General features: G+C 48.4%; 1 protein-coding gene across 4 annotated transcripts in view; it reads right to left on the bottom strand.

The window, feature by feature from the left end:
- DPP6 (dipeptidyl peptidase like 6) overlaps positions 1-18,669 on the bottom strand; it is a 2,254,101-nt gene that overhangs the window by 30,805 nt on the left and 2,204,627 nt on the right. For all 4 annotated transcript variants that reach the window (XM_078663245.1, XM_078663244.1, XM_078663246.1 and 1 more), the window contains exon 22: positions 287-392. In XM_078663245.1, coding sequence (XP_078519371.1) covers positions 287-392 — 106 coding nt within the window. The remainder of the gene's footprint in view (positions 1-286; positions 393-18,669) is intronic.

Raw genomic sequence — 18,669 nt, 5'->3', positions numbered from 1 at the left:
GTGGACTGTTGAGCATGCACTGGGGTGTCACAGAGGCTGTTAATATACGACTGACCTATGCGCTGCGGTTCATTTCCCTTGTACCAGCAAGTGTCATCTTACATTTCACAGACGTGCTCACTGGCTATTAACTGACGCATCACGACACCGCTGCCTCCTCATATTTCTGGTTCATATTTTACAAGTCAATTGGCTTGTGCCAACTCACGTCATTAATGTTGTAATTCCTGCCAGTCAAGACCTTTGATAGCTCACTGATGGAGAGAAAACATAATTTAATGCTCACCATATAATTTAAAATCTACAATGGGAGACACGGCTGCGCCACAGGTGAAAAGCGGGTTTTCCTCACTACTTGTGAGAAGCAGGATGCTGAGATATCCCCCGTAATCCTGCAAGTGAAGACCATTTGTTAGAGCACAATACAGAGTAGAAATCATAGACATCAGTTAATCATTAGCAATATTTTTGTTAAACAAAGAAAGGATTAGCTTGAAGAGAATAAAGATGAATTGTTTTGTTATATTTTACATAAGGTTCAGAAAATGAACTGCCGTTGTAGCTTGCAGTATAAAATCCTGATCACTGAAAAACGAGAGAAAATTATTTACTAAATTAAATTAATTCTGACGTATCCGTTGATAACATCAGAACGTGCAGCATTTGGCTACTGATTGGTTCACACTTGCCAACTTTCAGTAACCCAAAGAGGTAGTAGGATTTATGTTTGAACTAAGAAATTAGTATACTCCTACTATTTACACACTTTATGCACAAAATGACGTTACTAGGGCATTTCAGAACTATTCGGTAGTCATGTTGTGCGTGATGACCAGAGAAGTCAGTCAGTGAGCTCAAAGTATGTCGTAGCTGCATTTCATCATTCTATGCACGAAGCTGAACGCAAAAGGACCGTAAGGATATATGTGCGCAAGAAGCATATACAAACCTGACTTAGGACGCCACCCTGTATATATGGTGTCTGTTTTTTATGAAAAAAGCCATGTCTTAAATTTATGCACAACTGTTTGCACTGCACAGGAGTATATCGCAAGGACGGAGTGAGCAAAGCTAACAGATTAACAGAGAGGACTCGGAGCATTTTCCTTGCACAACATTTAAAGAAATAATGTAAACAAATCGGATTTACAGCACATTTTCTCTAAAAAAGAATACTCGTAAAATGAAACATGCAGTTAAAAATGCAGTTTCAAAAGGTCTAATATTTGCCATGATATATAGGTTTTACTTCCTTTCTTTTTACCATCCTGTGTCTACAAAGTGGCTTCGCAGTCATGTTTCACACATCGTGTGTCAGGCGTAAACTAGCCAATTATGTTTCATACTTTCACATTTTTCACAATTACTCCTTGAAAAAAGATGTGCCACAGTTATAGTCGACTTTTCCTAAAACGAGGAATATTTTGTTGCCCAACATTTCCATCCCAGTATGCTCCAGGTCTCAAGCAGAATGACTAGAGGCAGAGTCAAGGCGGCTTGTGCTTGTAGAGCATGCGTTAATGCACATATGAGTTGCTGATCTTCTCTGAAAGGCAGCACATGTTCATCGAAATGTAGGTTAATGGGGAGGGCATTATAGATGGCTAGAGTCATGCTGCTAAACAGACATTCCCATAAGACTTCACATCTGATTGCTGAAGTGGATGGAGTGCTTGTACTGTTGTATGTCAGGGATGTACAGGAGCTGTACAACAAGTGTTTAATTTATGTAAAAAAAAAAAAGTAAACAAGTGCCAGGCCCCTTGTCGGGAGGGCACTGCAGCTTGCACAGTGCATTGTCCCTGCCAGCGCTGCAAATGACAGAACCTACACAACTACTAGCCATCACACTCCTACAAGTGCGAACGTTCAGCCTATTCCGGGCCCTCAAAGCTAAGACTAGCTTGGGTGGCAGGTATTAGTAGTTTTTAAAACATATTGATTGAATTAGTAAACAACTGATGTTCTCATCTCTAACTTAGATAACAGCGCCACCCTGTGGCAGACTATCATAAGTGCCAATGTTGACAATTAAGTGCCGGTGCCGAGCACCGGAAACAATCAGCTCAAATTAAGCACTGTAAGGTACCCTAGGCCTAGTCCCTGAAGAGGGTCTAGAAGTCAGCAGGCATTCAAAGATGGGACCAACACACAGTGGATGGAAAGCAACTCCTATGGGATGAGCTATATGCAACTATGGATTGAAACATTTCAAGGCTTAAGTACTTGCATTACATTAGTATGTAAGGGCACTGAGGGGTATGCAGTGCACCACAGCACAAGATATTTAAGAAGAAGCCAGCCACACAAACATGGCAAGAAAGTCTTCTATGCAGGTTCCCTGAGAGTTGGAGTACCTGGCACTCCATAAGCTGCCAAATTGTGGTTCCATTTCCATTTCAGGGATCTACTCATGCCCCGTTACTCACCGGTAATACTCATTACTCCGAGTCCTGGTCTCCCCGTCCCATTCCTTAACAGTGAGCAGCTATCTCCGCCCTATTTCTCTACTGGCTGCTCCAGGAAAAATTATGGAAAAACTGATACAACGCCAACTGAATAGTTTTACAGAGAAGAGTAAGATCTTGCATGAAACACAATCAGGGTTTAGGGCGGGCTTTAGTACCGAGACCGCCCTGATTGAGGTAGCGGAGTCAGTTAGATGGTCTTTAGATTCACGGGCATCAGCTATGTTGGTGCTCCTGGATCTATCGGCCGCTTTTGATACGGTGGACCATGTCAGACTCCTGCAGCGTTTGGGGGATATTGGGCTGCAGGATAAAGCACTTGGGTGGTTTAAGTCTTATTTGACTAATCGCTCACAGAAAGTGGCATTGGGCCCCTATTGCTCCAAACCAAAGCGGCTAGGGTGCGGGTTCCCGCAGGGATCGGCACTCAGTCCGTTACTTTTCAATATTTATTTAGCTCCGCTCTTCACCTTGATTGCCAAATGGAGGGGTCACGGCAATGTCTTATGCTGACGACACCCAACTTGTGTTTCCCTACTCTGAAGTGTCGGAGGCTTGTTTTGCCAGTTTCAAAGGTTGTCTCCGTGATGTGGCCAGGTGGATGAACACTAATAAATTAAAATTGAACGCAGGGAAGACGGAGGTGATCTTCTTTGGGAAGGGCGATCACCCCTCCCCTGACCTGTGGTGGCCATCTGAGATGGGCCCCGCACCAGTCCCCAGTTCAAAGGCCAAAAACCTGGGGGGCAGGTGGGATGATAGCCTTTCCTTCTCCTCCCACATCCAGCAGGTTGTAGCAGGCTGTCTAAGTAAACTGAGGAATCTGCGTAAGTTCCTTATGCTTCTACCTGTTGAATGTCGCAAAATGATAGTCCATGCGCCGGTTACCTCAAAGCTGGATTACGCAAATGGCCTGTACTTGGGCCTTCCCAAATATTTGATCCAGAAATTGCAGACAGTGCAAAATGCGGCTGCGAGACTGTTGACACATTCCCTTTAAACAACATGTCTCTCCGCATTTGCGCGATCTGCACTGGCTTCCAGTGGCAAGTAGAATTAAATTTAAAGCCTTATCCTTGGCTTTTAGAGCGCTCCATGGAACCTGTCCCAACTATCTTAAAGCTAGGTTCCCCAGGTATGTACAAGCGAGATCCTTGCGTTAAAATTCCTATTGACAGTTGCGCGCCCCATGAGTCAGGAAAGGGCGTCTTGGAGGTAGGACTTTCTCGGCCAGCACGGCGAAGTTGTGGAATGCCCTCCCACCTGCCATTCAGTTGGCTACATCAGAAACTGGATTTAGCAAGCTATTAAAAACATTGCTCTTTACTCACTAGATCTGAGCATTTGTTGCTTTCTTTAGTACCGCTTGTATTGCTCACATAGCGCCGGGACACCTCCGGTTGAGGTAACTGGTTTGCGCTCTACAAAACTCTGTATTATTATTAGTCTGCTCCACAGAAACCTAGTACCTAGCAGAGCCTTTAGCCCCTTCCCCAGTATGGCGTCACCATCATGTGACAATAAAGGGGGAGGTGCGGCAGAGAAACTTCCTGAGAATACCAAAGAAAAAACCCAGAAACGAAACAATCACCCCAAAACCAAACAGAGGGAGGGAGGGAAGGGCTCAGGAATGGGACTGGGAGACCAGGACTCGGAGTAATGAGTATTACTGGTGAGTAACCGGGCATTACCTCCTCGTCCAGTCTCCCTGTCCCATTCCTTAACAGTGAGCCCATACCCAAGCACACGGTGATTGTAAGAAAAAACAGACCAAAAAAGTGCAAGAAAAAGAGGTCCATTTAATTAACAGAAAACAGTACATATCACAAACCATGTACCGAAGACAGGACATGAGCACCAAAGGCATCAGAGGCCGCCATCCCTAAATGAAGACGATAATGCGAAACAAAATAATGGGGAGTGGCCCAAGTGGCAGCATTACAAATGTCCCGCAAGAGGCCCCTTCGAACATGGCCCAGGAGGAGGAAACGGCCCTGGCCGACCTACCCCGAACAGAAGAAGGGAGAGGACAGTGGGCAGACTTGTAAGCAGAAGCCACAGCACCCTTGACCCAACGGTACAAGGTGGACAAAGAAGGACGAAGACACATCCCAGAGAGGCCAAAGGTGACAAACAAGGAATCAACCTTATGGAAACTAGAGGTCCACTCCAAGTAGATGCCGAGAGCCCACAGCACATCCAAAGAATGGAGGACCACCTCCTCAGGAGAGGCAGGATCTGGAAAAAAGACCGGAAGAACAATATCCTCCTGACAGTGAAAGGAAGACCACACCTTAGGCAGAAAAAACTGACTGGGACGGAGAATGACCTTGCCAGCACAAAAGCGCAAAAAGGGGGGAGAAGCCATCAAAACCCCAATCTCACCAACCCTCCGCCCAGAAGCAATGGCCACCAGGAAAAGGACCTTAGCAGAGAGGTACTTCAGGGCCTCGGAGCCCAAAGGCTCGAAAGGGGGGCTCGTCAAAGCCTGGAGAACCAAGGGAAGACCCCAAGGAGGCACAGGAGAGCAAGAAACAGGACACTGAAGCAAAAAACTCCTCAGAAGGCGAGCCACCAACAGGGAAACAGAGGACACAGAGGAACCCCAAAAGGCAAGAATGGCAGCCCACTGCGCCCGCAGGGAAGAAACTGCAAGCCCCAAGAAGAAAATATCCCGCAAGAAGTCCAACACCCGTACAGCCTCTCAGGAGGCAGAAGAGAGACCCCTCCCAAGAAACCAGGAGGAGAATAACTTCCTCCAATGACGGGCGTAGGACCTCAAGGCGGAAGGGTGCCGAGACAGCTGGAGACAATGCGCAACCCCCACAGAGCAACCCCGACCCAGCAAACTCAGCCTCTCAAGTGCCAAACCCCCAGCCGGAGGCGGTGCAGGGAGGCAATCCCGAGAAGAGGAGCCCTCAGAGGGGAGGGACACAGGGGCAATCTCCAATGCGGGCAAACAGACAAGGGCAGCAGAAGGGGAAACCAAGACCGACGAGACCACTCCGGCACCACCAGGAGAACCCCCGCCTGATCCAACTGAATCTTCCGGAGGACCTGCGGAATCAAGGCAAATGGAGGGAAGGCAAACAGCAGCCCCGCCGACCACGGAATCGAGAAAGCAGCGGAGGCCCGCGCCAACCGGGAGGGAACGAGGCTGCAAAACCGAGGAAGAAGGGCAGAATCCTCCGAGGCAAAGAGATCCCGCCAAGGACAGTGGAACTTGAGGACAATCAGATTGAACAGATCCGGGAACAGACACAGAGACACCGAGGAGGGGAACACCCTGCACAAAGAGTCCGCAGGCCCATACTCCTTCCCCGGAAGATAGACCGCCGCCAGAGACAAGAGATTCAACTCGTCCCAAAGCCCGATCTTCCGGGAGAGGAGAATCAGAGACCGGCACATGCCCCCTTGGCGAATGACATAAGCACGAACCACCTGGTCGTCGGCCTGCACCGAGACCGCTTGACCCCGAAGGAGAGGAGCAAACCACTGAAGAGCCAACCAAACCGCCCTCAAGTCTTACCAGTTCGAGGACTGGAGGGACTCGAAACGGGACCACCGACCCTGAGCCCTGGAGGCACCCAGCACGGCACCCCAACCCAAGGCACCGGCGTCCGTGGACAACACAACCGCAGACCGAGGAGGAAGGACACCGAACCCCCGGGAAAGAGACTGAGGGAACAACTACCACTGGAGATCCATCCGAATCCCCACAGAGAGAGGAATCAGAGTCTCGTAAACCAGGGAGGCAGGATTCCAGTGCGACAAGACATGATGCAACAGGGGATATAGACGCAGCCTGGCCCAAGGGAGGAGACGCACAGTGGGCGCCACCTCCCCCGACTCCGCAACTATAGACGGGCGGACACCCGGGACAGAAGCCAAGAAAGGTGGCTAAACAAAGTCAACTGGCGCTCCTGGGAGAGGAACACCATGCCCAGGACCATGTGGAAGAGAGCCCCCAGGAACTTCAGGGACTGGGAGGGCACCAGGGAGGACTTCCGGTGGTTGATGAGGAACCCAAAAGAACCCAGGAGAAGACACACCTGGTCCACATCCGACAGAGCCTGAGAAAAAGAAGGAGAGACAAACAACCAGTTATCCAGAAAGGGAAACACCTGCAGCCCCCTGGAATGAAGAACACCGACCAGAGGGGCCAAGAGCTTGGTGAAAACCCTGGGCACCGAGGAAAGGCCGAATGGGAGCACCCGGAACTGGGAGTGAAGGGAACCCACAGTAAACCGGAGAAAACGCTGGCGTGCCTGATGGACAGGAACGTGCAGATATGCATCCACCAGAGCCAGGGATGCCAGGAAGCCACCCGGAAGCACCAGAGGCAGGATGGACTGCAGAGCCACCATCTGGAATGGACGATGGAGAACGAAGCGATTGACCCGCTTCAGATCCAAAACAGGACGCAGATCCGAAGTATCCATCTTGGAGACCAGAAAGAGGACCGAATAGCAACCCCCGGCCTCCCCAGAGGAAGAACCCCCACAACAGCCTCCTTCTCCAACAGAAGGCGCACACTCGCCAGCAACGCCTCCCGACGCAGAGGAAGACGGTGCAGAAGAGTCAGAACAAAACTAGGAGGAGAGGAAAACTCTATTCGGCAACCCTCGGACTCAGTCTGAACCGCCGAGGCATCCGGAACTGACAACCACTGGGAAAGGAAGGACTGGAGGCGACCACCAACAGGCAAAGGCAGGTAGACATTGGGAAGAGGAGGAAGCGGTGGCAGCAACACCGGTAGGGGCACGGGACCTGCCACCCCCAGGGGCCCCCTGGCCACGACCCCAGCCACAAAAGGGCCGCAAAGTACCCCGAGCAGGAGGCCCAAGGTACGGCAGCAGCCAAACCCACATCCCCGACAAGGAGGGCGGACAGGAGCCACAAACATGCGGCACCATGAGCACGTCCATGGGAACCCACAAAGGGCAACCCAAGCAGGACCGACCACTGAGAAGACCCAGCCAACCAGGAACGCATCCAGGCCGGACGCCTCGCAGCAATCGAAGCTGCAGAAGCAGCGCAGTGGCACACAGAGGGACAACAACCAGTGCACCTGCAACACCAGGAGGGCCAAGAGAGAGGAGGCATCCACACCATCCCGCAAAAGAAAAGCCAGGGCCTGGACCATGCCAATGGAAAAGGCCCTCGCCCCGACAAAAAAGCGGGAAGCAGCAGAGGAACGCCACACCGCCCCCTCAACACGCCCCCTCAACACACCCACCACAGCGACAGAAAGAAGTGCGCCCCACACAAGAACCAAAACCGCGAGGAAAGGCTAGCAATAAAAACACCAACCAGGATGGAGTGAGAGCACACACAGATGAACAAGTCAGAGAGCTCCACACCCTGAACAAATCCACCAACAGCTAGCCGAGCCAGAAAGGCAGCAGCAACCTCCACATGAAGAAGCAGGCGCAAGGATGCATAGAGGTGCATGCTGAGAGCACCGTCACACTGCCTGCAGTGCAGCAGGCAAACATGGCGCCGGACAGAACAGACTACATCACGAGAGATGTCCGACGTGCGTGCACCGAGACATCCATGTGAGGCACATGTAGGTGAAGAGGCATCCAGCTCCACAGCAGCAACGCAAGAGAGGAGGACACCAAGCAGCCACAGAGGACGGGACCCAAGAAAAACAGACCCGCCCGAAAAAACATGAAGTCCTGAGGCCCTGTCCCCACACGGGAAACAGGGGGCGGACGCTGAAAAAGTGCCCGGCTGCCCAAAAACATCCCCAGGGAGCTGAGCACCCTGCAGGAAACACAGCCAAAAATCCCCGCCAGCTACAGCAGGGCGCATCGGGACCGGCATTGAGAGGAACGCCGCTAGAGCAGGTCGAGGAGGCACAGGTGCATACCATACATAGGCTGAAAACCATATGTCCCAAAAGCAAGCAGCAGCCAAAAAAGAGGCACAGGCGGCAGCTAGAGCGGACCGCGCCAGTGACAGTCCCGCCCTCCCACCCACAAACAAGTACATGAATGCGGAGCCACAAAGTGCAGGGATCGAACCTCCGGCAGTGACACATGCAACAAAAAGGAAAAAAGGCGGCCGCTAAAGCAGGCCGCCACAACAACAACAAAACATTGAGAAAACTTACCCCCAACAGCTCCTGCTAGGACATCAGTAGACTGCGAACGCAGAAAAAAAAAAGAACAGGAAGTTTCTCTGCTGCACCTCCCCCTTTATTGTCACATGATGGTGACGCCATACTGGGGGAGGGCAAAAAAGCTCTGCTAGGTACTAGGTTTCTGTGGAGCAGACTAGCTGCTCACAGTTAAGGAATGGGACGGGGAGACTGGACGAGGAGGTAATGTTAGGGTCTCCATTGACACCTGGTTTGCTACTGCGGTAAATATAAAACAACCCCAGTGCAACCAGGAAGAGAGGTTCGTGTAGTACTGTTGTCTGGAAGACTCCAGCTGGAGGAGCACTGTATGGACTAGCTAGCTGCAGGGACAAGATAACACTGTTCGCACTGCCTTGACGCTCTGGGGTCAGTATTGTCGTACTGTGAGGGAAACCAATAGTAAATGTTCAAAACACTCACAAGAGTGTTTCAGTGACCGGAAGGGCTGGTCGAGAAGAGAAAGGATTTACCATATGAAGAGGCTGTATGAGACAGAGGTACTCAGGTCTAAAGCACCTCCATTAAGTCAGTGGGCTTTAAAATAAATTGTATATCTTTTGTTCTGGGTGATCCAGAGGGGCTGTACACATGCCAACATTTTAGAAGAGGAAATTCTATTGAGGTTTGAACTGGGTCTATTGTCATGTACTGGGACTAAACTATAATATAGATATGTTTTTTCCTTACCTGTCAGGAGCATGGAGAAACTGCTATGGCAGGCAGGGAGAGCGTGAGAAACATTTTTGTGTACTGGCCTGCAGGAGCAGGTTACTGGAAGTGCATACTCTGTAACTCCTAGACAGACAAGACCAGTCCCTGTCTTCAGAAGCCTGTAGACGAATCAGGTTTTTGCATACAGTAATTGGAAGGCGAGAGACTAGCCTTTAAATCAGTAGTCACAAACCTGAAGCTAGAGTGTAGGCATTCCATGGGGCTGGGACACTATGAACTGTGTTCTGGAGGCCATAAGGAGACGCATTAGCCACCCCCCAGAAGTGCCCAATATGCAGAGATAAAAAAGAAGTTGCATGGTATCCTGGTGTAAAAGTAGATGTATCAATTTAGGTACGTCCTTGGGATAATTAAATGCAATTTTAATAATTGTAGTAATGATATGTGTGTTTATAAATGCCAGCATTTGTAAAGTAAATGCCAGCATTTGTAAAGCGCACAGCTATCTCCAACGGAGGTGTCCCGGCGCTGGGGGCCGTCGGGAATATTAAACAAGCTATTGCCCAGAGTCACATGGTGCTGGTGCTAACCTCCTGCAGGAGCCGGGGATCGAACCGTGAATCCTGTGGTCCAGAGTCAGGCACCCTGGCCAGGCACCCTGGCCATTGCGCCACACTGTTCCTTGATGTTGAGAGCAAGGTTGGGAGGAATGTTTCATTCCACCCACTTAACTGGCGGAATTTGGCGATTCTATGTTCTTCTTATACAAAGTTCCAGCCAAATTCTACCAACTGGTGCATGGCAGAATTTGTTCACTGCAAGGCTCCAGAAATGCAAACTGGCAAGAACGAATGAGATTTTGGCGTCGCTAAGCGCGATTATCTAACACAAGCTGTGGCTCATGGTTGTGAGTGGTCACGGTCAAAGGGCTGCTTCTCAAGTAGATTTGCTGCATCTTATGTAGATTTTCAGCTTGAGCACCAGCATAATCAACTTGAATGGATATGTGCTCTTGCACAGCGCATGGTGTCGTTGGCATTGATTTTTCAGTGCTGCTCGTGCTACTGGCACTAAATTACAGCGCACACAGCGAGATCCACATATTTTATGCCCGTTGGCGTTTTTATGTAACTCTGCGGAATTCCACAGAGTCAAATGCTGGATGTTTCGCCCACCCATAGTTGAAAGGTCCATGTTGGATTGCTGATCCAACTGTCAAAAAGTCAATAGGTCTGGCTTTTTCATAATGATTGGAAGCGCCTTGGGCTTAGGGAAACAATACATTGCTTGATTTGTTGATACAATATGTAATAATGTCTGCGCATAGTTTCCTAACTACATACCTCTTCTTTGGTTGAAATAGGCATACATAGACTATGTTCTTGTTTGAGTACAAGTTCAAGTCTGGGTTTACTTGTGCACTGGGACCTTCATCTAGAGAACACATTATGCAGAAAATGCAGTTTTGGAGGAGTTCCAGTTGATTTTCTAATTTTTCATTTTATAAATATTTTTATTTTGGTGAATAATAATTAGTTCAGCGAGTATTAAAGTACTTTACCGTTCTAGAAGAAAAGTCACTAACATGACAATGATTTAATGGGTACTATTTTGCGCATTGCAGAGTTACTATCTCACAGCACTTACATGAGTAAGACTTGAACTGTACTGCCCCGCGACTTGGGAGTCAGGTGCCGAAAGGTGTACTGTGTCCCCATATCAAAGATCCAATACACAGGGGCACAAGTACACCCGAGATGACAGACCTGGGTTGACACAATGGGTCCCCAGTAATCTCTGATTGTCCTTGAGCACCCCTGGGGTGGCTCCTCCGCTAAGGCGGAGGAGCGTCGCCCCACTGCTCTCTGAGCAGTGAAAAAAGTAAAAAGTAAAATGATAAAAACTTTATTTTCATCTCATTTTTTGTAGTTATGGGCTAGGTTAGGGCGGGGCTGGGGTCACAGGGAGGAGGAGTGGTGGGCACCCTCTAAGTGCGCATGACGGTTTTGCCGGCGGTCTTGGGCTGGCCAAACTGTCATTCGCATTTTGCTTGGTCCACACTAGGTGGGGAACATGCACAGGCTCCCAGGCCCCGTCTGAGCACCGAACCACAGCGCTCAGACCAATCACAAAGCTGATTGGCTAGGGGCGCCTGTGTGCTTCTTGCTTCTAGGACTCACCAGGAAGAAGAGAGATGGTGGCCGTAAAAAGGTAAGTTGTTTTCATTTTATACTTTTTTTTTTTAACCCCCCTTCCCTCTCCCCACAGCCCCGCCAACCCCGTTCCCTGCCAGCTGCCACTGGAGCACCCCCCCAACTTCGATTTACCATAATGGTGCTCAACAAACTTGAGGAAGTTTGGGTTTATCATGACGAACTTTTATCAAATGTTGCACTGAAAACTCTTAAGAACTGATGCCATATAAATGAAAATATATAATGAACTTGTTTTGCTGTTTGATTTCAGCATAACCGCCTGTTTTTTCCAGTGATCACTCTCTGCATAGGTCAAGATAGTTTAGTGTTAAAAAATGCTTTCAGACCTGAGAAAGAAATACAAACACGTATGCACTCTGAAAGTGAATTTTCAATTTGAAGCTGTGCACACAAGAATCAAATATAACATGTTTTTGTATACCATTTGTCCAATACATTGCTCCTAAGACGTTAAAACCGGTTCTGTATATTTTTTCTCTCCTTTCACTTGAACATTGATTAAAAAAAACGAGCAGGATGCATCTTAGAACTGTTCAATTAAATACCTTTACCCGAACAGAGGCCACATTCTATTTCTGCCATTATAGCTATTATTCTTTACCTTAGTACACAGTTGTTGTTACTTTTGATCGGCTATGCTACTTGTCATATGTGTCTTCTCCAACCAGATGTGTGTATTGGCGCTATCTAATGCCATCACCCACTATGTAAATAGCCCAACATACACAACTTCTATTACATTGATTCTATGTACAGCATTGCTCGTTGAAATGTTTCAACTATTTAAAAACAAGATAAAATAAATATAAGTAAAATAAAAATGGTAGTCTACGTACATGAGAGAGCGCAAACTGATTTAAATGTATGAGTACATCACACTTACCTGTAGTAAGCACAAATCATGAGGAGAAATGCCATGAGTGCTAATAGTATCTGCAAATATATTCTGAATGTATAGCTAATGTAGAGATTTAAGTAGAAGTGGAACTAATACAGAAATGTGTGACATTATATGATTTTATTAGATGTGATTATTTTTGAATCCATGTCGTGAAAAAGCTAAAACATAAGATGGTATATGGTTAAAAGCAGAACGTGGTAGGCCTCAGGGCCAGAGCTGGAGGGAAAGGGAAGGTGGTTCTTTTCACGACGCAGATTATATTAATGGTTTGGTCATTGCATTTAATAGGCCATGATTTATAGAAATGTTTACTTAATAATAGAATAAGAGTATTAACATGCTTTAATTAAATGAAGAAGTTGAATGCTATAATCATAATGAGAAATATTGTAGGCCTGAAATGTTTTAACGTTGATTTACACGTACATGTCTGGGCTGAGAAATGTTGCAAGCCTTTTTAGAAGTCTATGAGAGTTGGGTTCTTGGCGGCAGATATCTGTCTGCAACAGGAAAGGGGGGATCCAATTATAAATGAATGAATAGAGGTCTGTTCAGTGGACGGCCCAGACATGGAGGAGGGTTCTGGAATGTTTAAGGGGTATCAGCGGGCCGGAGAAGAGCCTGAGAAGCAAGGTCAACTCTAACGTCTGAGGCCCAATACAAAGCATCCTGGAAAAAGCCTGAAGCTACACCACGTGAGAGGCGTTTCGCAAGGGGCGTCTCAAATGTTGTTGACTGTTTTGTATTAGGGACAGCACCCTTGGGTGGAGTTAGAGCAGATACCTGAGGACCCTTTAGAGAGCGGATGGGTAGGCAGAGAGGGGTCATGACTGGAGAACTATAGGTTTTCACCAAGAGACTTAGAGTGAGTGACTTCCCTTGGGGGTCATTCACTGCTGACACCTTTGTTAGGTTGGGATTTGGTTAAGTAGGGATACCATCTAGAACAGGGTAGGGACGCCTAACCTGTGTGTGTTTTCCTCCAACCTAAATGAAGGAGAGATATGCGTCTATGCTGATAGCTTTATTATTCTTAGAACTTGTGTTAGTGATTTCTGTTGCTCGTCTGAGGGCTTTTCGAGAGCACATGTATGTAATTGGACCTGTGTATCTCGTGAATCTCATTCTGAGATGTCTGTATTTGCAGCTTATCATTTCCTTACAATAAACTTTTGAAAGCTAGAAGTTGTCTGTGGTCTTTGGGAGTAGAGTCCTTTATTGGGTGAACTAACTTGCAGATGGGTGTACTGTTTTCCTCCTAGACAGGCAACAAAGGTTCAGTCGACCAGATCGAGGTTTGGATCAATAGATATAAGGTATCGATCAAAATCTCGCCCTTTCAGTTGGTAGCAGAGGATGGTTGCCTTCTTGAGGACGGTGACCTAGGACAGGTTAGCTTACCCCAAGGCCCCTAGAGATCGATGATTGGAAGAACAGCCCGCTGGAGACGATCCGGATGACGTGAGACAGAAAAAGCAGCAGTATCGGTCGAGAGTGAGTATAAAGGGTTATGCGTGTTAGATTGCGGTGTTTTGTATTGTATCTATGTTGTAATGTCTGGCGGAGTTGAATGTCTGTAGAGTGACTGTGGAACAGGTTGTGAGCGCGCGCAACCGGTGGAAATCTTAAGTTCAAGGAGAGCTTAAGTGGTTCGGGTGTATCGGACACCCAGAGTAATTGTCAACTAGTGTGAAGGGGGTCATGAGGTACCATTGATCACCCGAGAGACCGAGATAGGGGGAACGTAAGAGTGAGTGCGTGAGTAACGGACGCTGGTCGGAAGTTACTGTGTGTGTAAGCAACCTATCAGAGAGACGATAGACATCTCGTCAGTTGTGTTGACAATTACAGATAGACTGTGGACGTACAGTCGAGAGAAGTGACCGCTTGGTCGGAAGTAGTCATTTTTCGGTGTATGAATGGGACGCATGCATAACCGGGAGACGAGTTGAGAAAGGAGGGGTGCTGCTGCGAAGCGGAGAAAAGTGACGTCAGAAAGGGTCGCGACGTGATTGGCCGACAGGAGAAAGACCGCGCTGTGATAGGCCAAGCTAGCAAAGCCGCGACAGGATTGGTGGATTGTCATCAGGAAGTAAACAGAGTAGCGAGGCTGGATTTTGTGCGCATAATTATGAAGTGTTTTAAATGGCTGAAAGCGGTGTTTAAAAAAGAGAAGCGAGGATCGTATGAAGGGGAAGAAGCCCCGCCGGAGGGTACGCCAGCTCGTTATATGGCAGTGAATGTTGGGCTGCATACGATCCTTTGGATATCAGAGTGGAGTAAGATTACTGAAGGAAATGAGGAACTGACGTTCCCGAAGTACGGGACGTTCAGATTAGAGGTGTTACATCGATTGAAATCAGTCATGACCTCAATGAGACCCTTGCCTAGACCAACCCAGTTTGAAGCTCTTGATGCATGGCTTAGGGCAGCGCATGAAAAGAATATGAACAGACGACAAGAAAGGGTGAAACGATCGGTAAGGGCAGTACAGGATGCCAGGTGGGATGCGGATGCTAAAAGATGGAGAGTGCATAACATGGAAGTAAATAAACTGTACCCAGTGTTAGAGGCGCCCGTAAATAAAACCCCCCTAGAAGAAGATGATGAGAGCGAAACAGAGGACAGCCTGATAAACAGATTATTGACAGACAGGCCACCCCCGTATAATAGAGCAGGGGGAGAGGTCGAGAAGAGTGAAGGAGAAAAGGGGGGCAATGCAGGAGAGCATAGACCGCTTCCCAGTTCAGAGTGGGATCCTGAGCCAAAGAAAGAGTTGTCCCAGCCTAGTCAGGTGCAACAGGTAGTCGGTAGGTTTGTGGTACAAAGAGCGCCGGAAACGGAAAGCGCCACATCCTACCCATTACCAGATGCACTACAGGTACCTGTTACCATAGGTCCTATAATATCGATATATGACCAGGAGAGAGCAAGAGGGGAAGAACGGAAACGGAAAGACAGAGAAAGAGCAGAGGAGGCAAGGAGGAACGATACCACTAATTCCCCAAGTCAGATGCCGATACCCAGAGAGTGGAGTACCCCGATGCACACAGCAGGGGACCCAGGAGGAGATCCTGGGGGTCCTAGATGGCCAATGGATCTGAGGGGATCTGGACGAAAATCCTTTCAAGAGTTAAATGAGTACATGAAGCAGTGGGATGAGGCAGTGAAGGCTCAAAAGAGCATCAATGCTGCGGAAGCTGAAAGGGAAAGTCAGGACAGCCGAGCACGGACTCACTGCGGGGCTGGGGAGAGTAGCCCGGAGTGGGACTGTAGAGGGAGTAGGGGAGTCACCCATTGGGCCCGGAGTGGAGGTAGAACAGACCTGGAAAACGGGGGCCCCGGGAGTGAAGGGGTGGCGCGCCCAATACTCAGTGAAGGGGAGAGGAGAGCACAAGAGTACAGAAACAGCTTTAAATGTCCACACTGTGTGCCCGGCACCAGAGAACAGAATGGGAGTTGTGAGAGGTCGCACCATAGTCCCTGTGATGACGTCAATGAGCGCAGCCCAGGGAATATGGGGAACCAGGAAGGATCGTATCGGATACTGAGCGATACGAGGCAAAGGGAGAGTAGCGACCAGAGGGAAAATAACAGAGAGGTGTGCGGTGAGAGGAGAGAAGAAGAAGAGAGTGGGCAGAGAGAGAGTGGGGGTAACAGGCCCGTGTTCCATCACCTTCCTAGATCGGATGGCCGAGCATGGGACCTGGAGAGATGGGAGCGAGGGAGACCACCCATTAACTCTCCCGAGCCCAAACGTAGAGCTCGAAGTTGGGATGGTAGGGAAACCAGCGAGCCCCCTTCGAAAGACATATTGCGAGCTGAGATAAAAGCCAAGAGACTTGATGTCTCCAGCTTAAGGTCAGATCTGGATGACATGGTAGATGGTACCCTGCCTTTAGAAAGAATGGAAATGTATGAACAGGATGAAATACTGTATATGGCAAAGGACATCACTCGAAAGGCGAGAGCAGTCCATGAGAAGTTAGTCGAACTAGCAGGCAAATATATGGTGGACTTGTCAAGAACCAAAGCATTACAGGGTAACCACAGGCTACATTACTCAGATCGAGACCTAGATGAGAGGAGAACGATTGGGCTGAAAACACACATAAGGGAACTGATTACTGGAATAAGGACATGGAGGGCACTAGATAAATGGGAAGAGAGGTGGTCCAAGAAAGGGACCGGCAGAAGAAGCATGATTGGTATGACACCAGGACAGCAGGGAATAGAAGCTTACCCTTTGCGTGAAGTTGCAAATGGGAACTATGTACATGTCCCTTGGAGTAGGGGAGATTTAGCTGCTTTTACCACCTCCTTCCCCAAGTTACGAGAGAACCCAGTGGAGTGGTACAAGCAAGTGGAGAGATTTGTAAAAATCTCAAAGGTCCTATGGATAGATCTGAACACGCTGTTTGACATTGTAGTACCAGGAGATCTGTGGACAGCATGCAAGGTTAGCGCTGAGTGGCCCATAACGGAGCCAGAGAGAGATGCCAAGACTAATGGGCCGTCCGAGATTGTGATGGCAAAATTCGAGAGAGTGATGACTTGGCTGAAAGAAAAAGTGCCAATGCAAGACATAGATTGGGTCAGAATAGACCGAACAAGACAGGAACCCAAAGAGACAGTTCATGAATATTACGAGAGATTGCTGAAGGCGTTTAAACAGTATAGCGGCTTGGATGTAATGGATCCAAAAGATATAGGGCAATTTGTGTCCAAGTTCGTCCTGGGACTGAGACCGGATATTAGTTTAATGATTCAGCAACACTCGATTTGTTGGCAAACTAAACCCTTAGACGAAATACTGAGATATGCCAGGTACTGCTGTGATGAGATAGATTCCAAGGCTAAGAAACTAAAAGAAAAGTTGATGGTGGTACAGATGCAGGCAGCAGGGAAGGGGGGACAACAGCAACAGCAGCAAGGGACAGGTACAGGAGGAAAGAAGCAGTACAGTCAGAACAAGGGTAATGAGGAGAGTTCCACCTTTAGACCCAGAATAGACATAGCTACCTTGAAGAAAACGACTAGGTGCCACCAGTGTAACGAGCTGGGGCATTGGAAACGCGAGTGCCCTTACAATGTAGAGATAGGAGAGCAAGAGATAGAGGAGGAAGAGGTTCAGAGCGCGCCTACAAGAGGGGTAACGCCATACCAAGGAAAGGTGCTCAAAGGGGGGGGGGCTCCTCCCCGAGCCCAGTTCCCGCAACCTCCTCGAGTAGGGAGCATGGGTAAGACCTATAGACAAATGCCCCTGTTTGTGGAAGGTGAAGAGTGCTATTATGTGGACCCATTAACCGGACAGAGAGTGGAAAGAGAAGACTGCACCCTCGGGGCAGCCTTGGAGGTAGATCAGAGGGGACCCTATGTGGAAGCAGAAGTAGCAGGGTGCCCTACGACATTTCTGGTGGACACAGGAGCCACTAGATCCACGATCAGATCAGCTGCAGTTCCAGACCTGCCCATGTCTGGAGAGACCATACAGGTGGTAGGGGTCGCAAACAGGAGAATAACCAGCCAATTGACAGAACCGGTACAGGTGAAAATAGGGAAGTACAGCGATGAGCACCAGTTTGTGGTTTGCGATTCAAGCCCTGTGTGTCTGCTAGGAAGAGACCTGTTGTGTAAATTGAATTGTACTATATACTGTACACCTCAGGGAGTGGAGGTATTGACTAATGATGATGATGCAGATTTCAAAGTTGCAAATTCAAGAATATGTGTGGAGCTGTACCCTACTTTGACAGTAGACGAGCTTCCCTGGGACTTGAGAGAGACAGTGGCACCAGAAGTATGGGATTTCACTGGGGAAGAGATTGGATTGGTCAAAGGGGTGGACCCAGTGAAAATTGTAGTGAAACCGCATGCTGAGTTCCCAAGAACACCCCAATACAAATTGACTCCAGAAACGATTGCAGGCATAAAACCCGTGATCGAGTCCATGATTAAACAGGGAATACTGAAAGAAATCGTGGGTAGTCCATGCAACTCCCCGATTATGGGTCTGCAGAAACCAAATGGGAAATTTCGGATAGTACAGGACCTTCGAAAGATTAATAACATAGTCGTTTCGTGTTGTCCAGTGGTGCCGAATCCATCAGTGATACTGTTTCAGATTCCATTCCAAGCAGAGTGGTTCACAGTGATCGATCTTTGTCAGGCTTTCTTTTCGATCCCTTTGGACGAAGATAGCCATTTTCTTTTCGCATTTAAGCTGGAAAATCGCGTCCTAACATGGTGTCGTATCCCTCA

Source organism: Lissotriton helveticus, chromosome 10 (assembly GCF_964261635.1).
Source record: "Lissotriton helveticus chromosome 10, aLisHel1.1, whole genome shotgun sequence".
Lineage (NCBI taxonomy): Eukaryota > Metazoa > Chordata > Amphibia > Caudata > Salamandridae > Lissotriton > Lissotriton helveticus.
The sequence above is the reverse complement of the archived record's forward strand: the minus strand, read 5'-3'. Positions and strand labels throughout refer to the sequence as shown.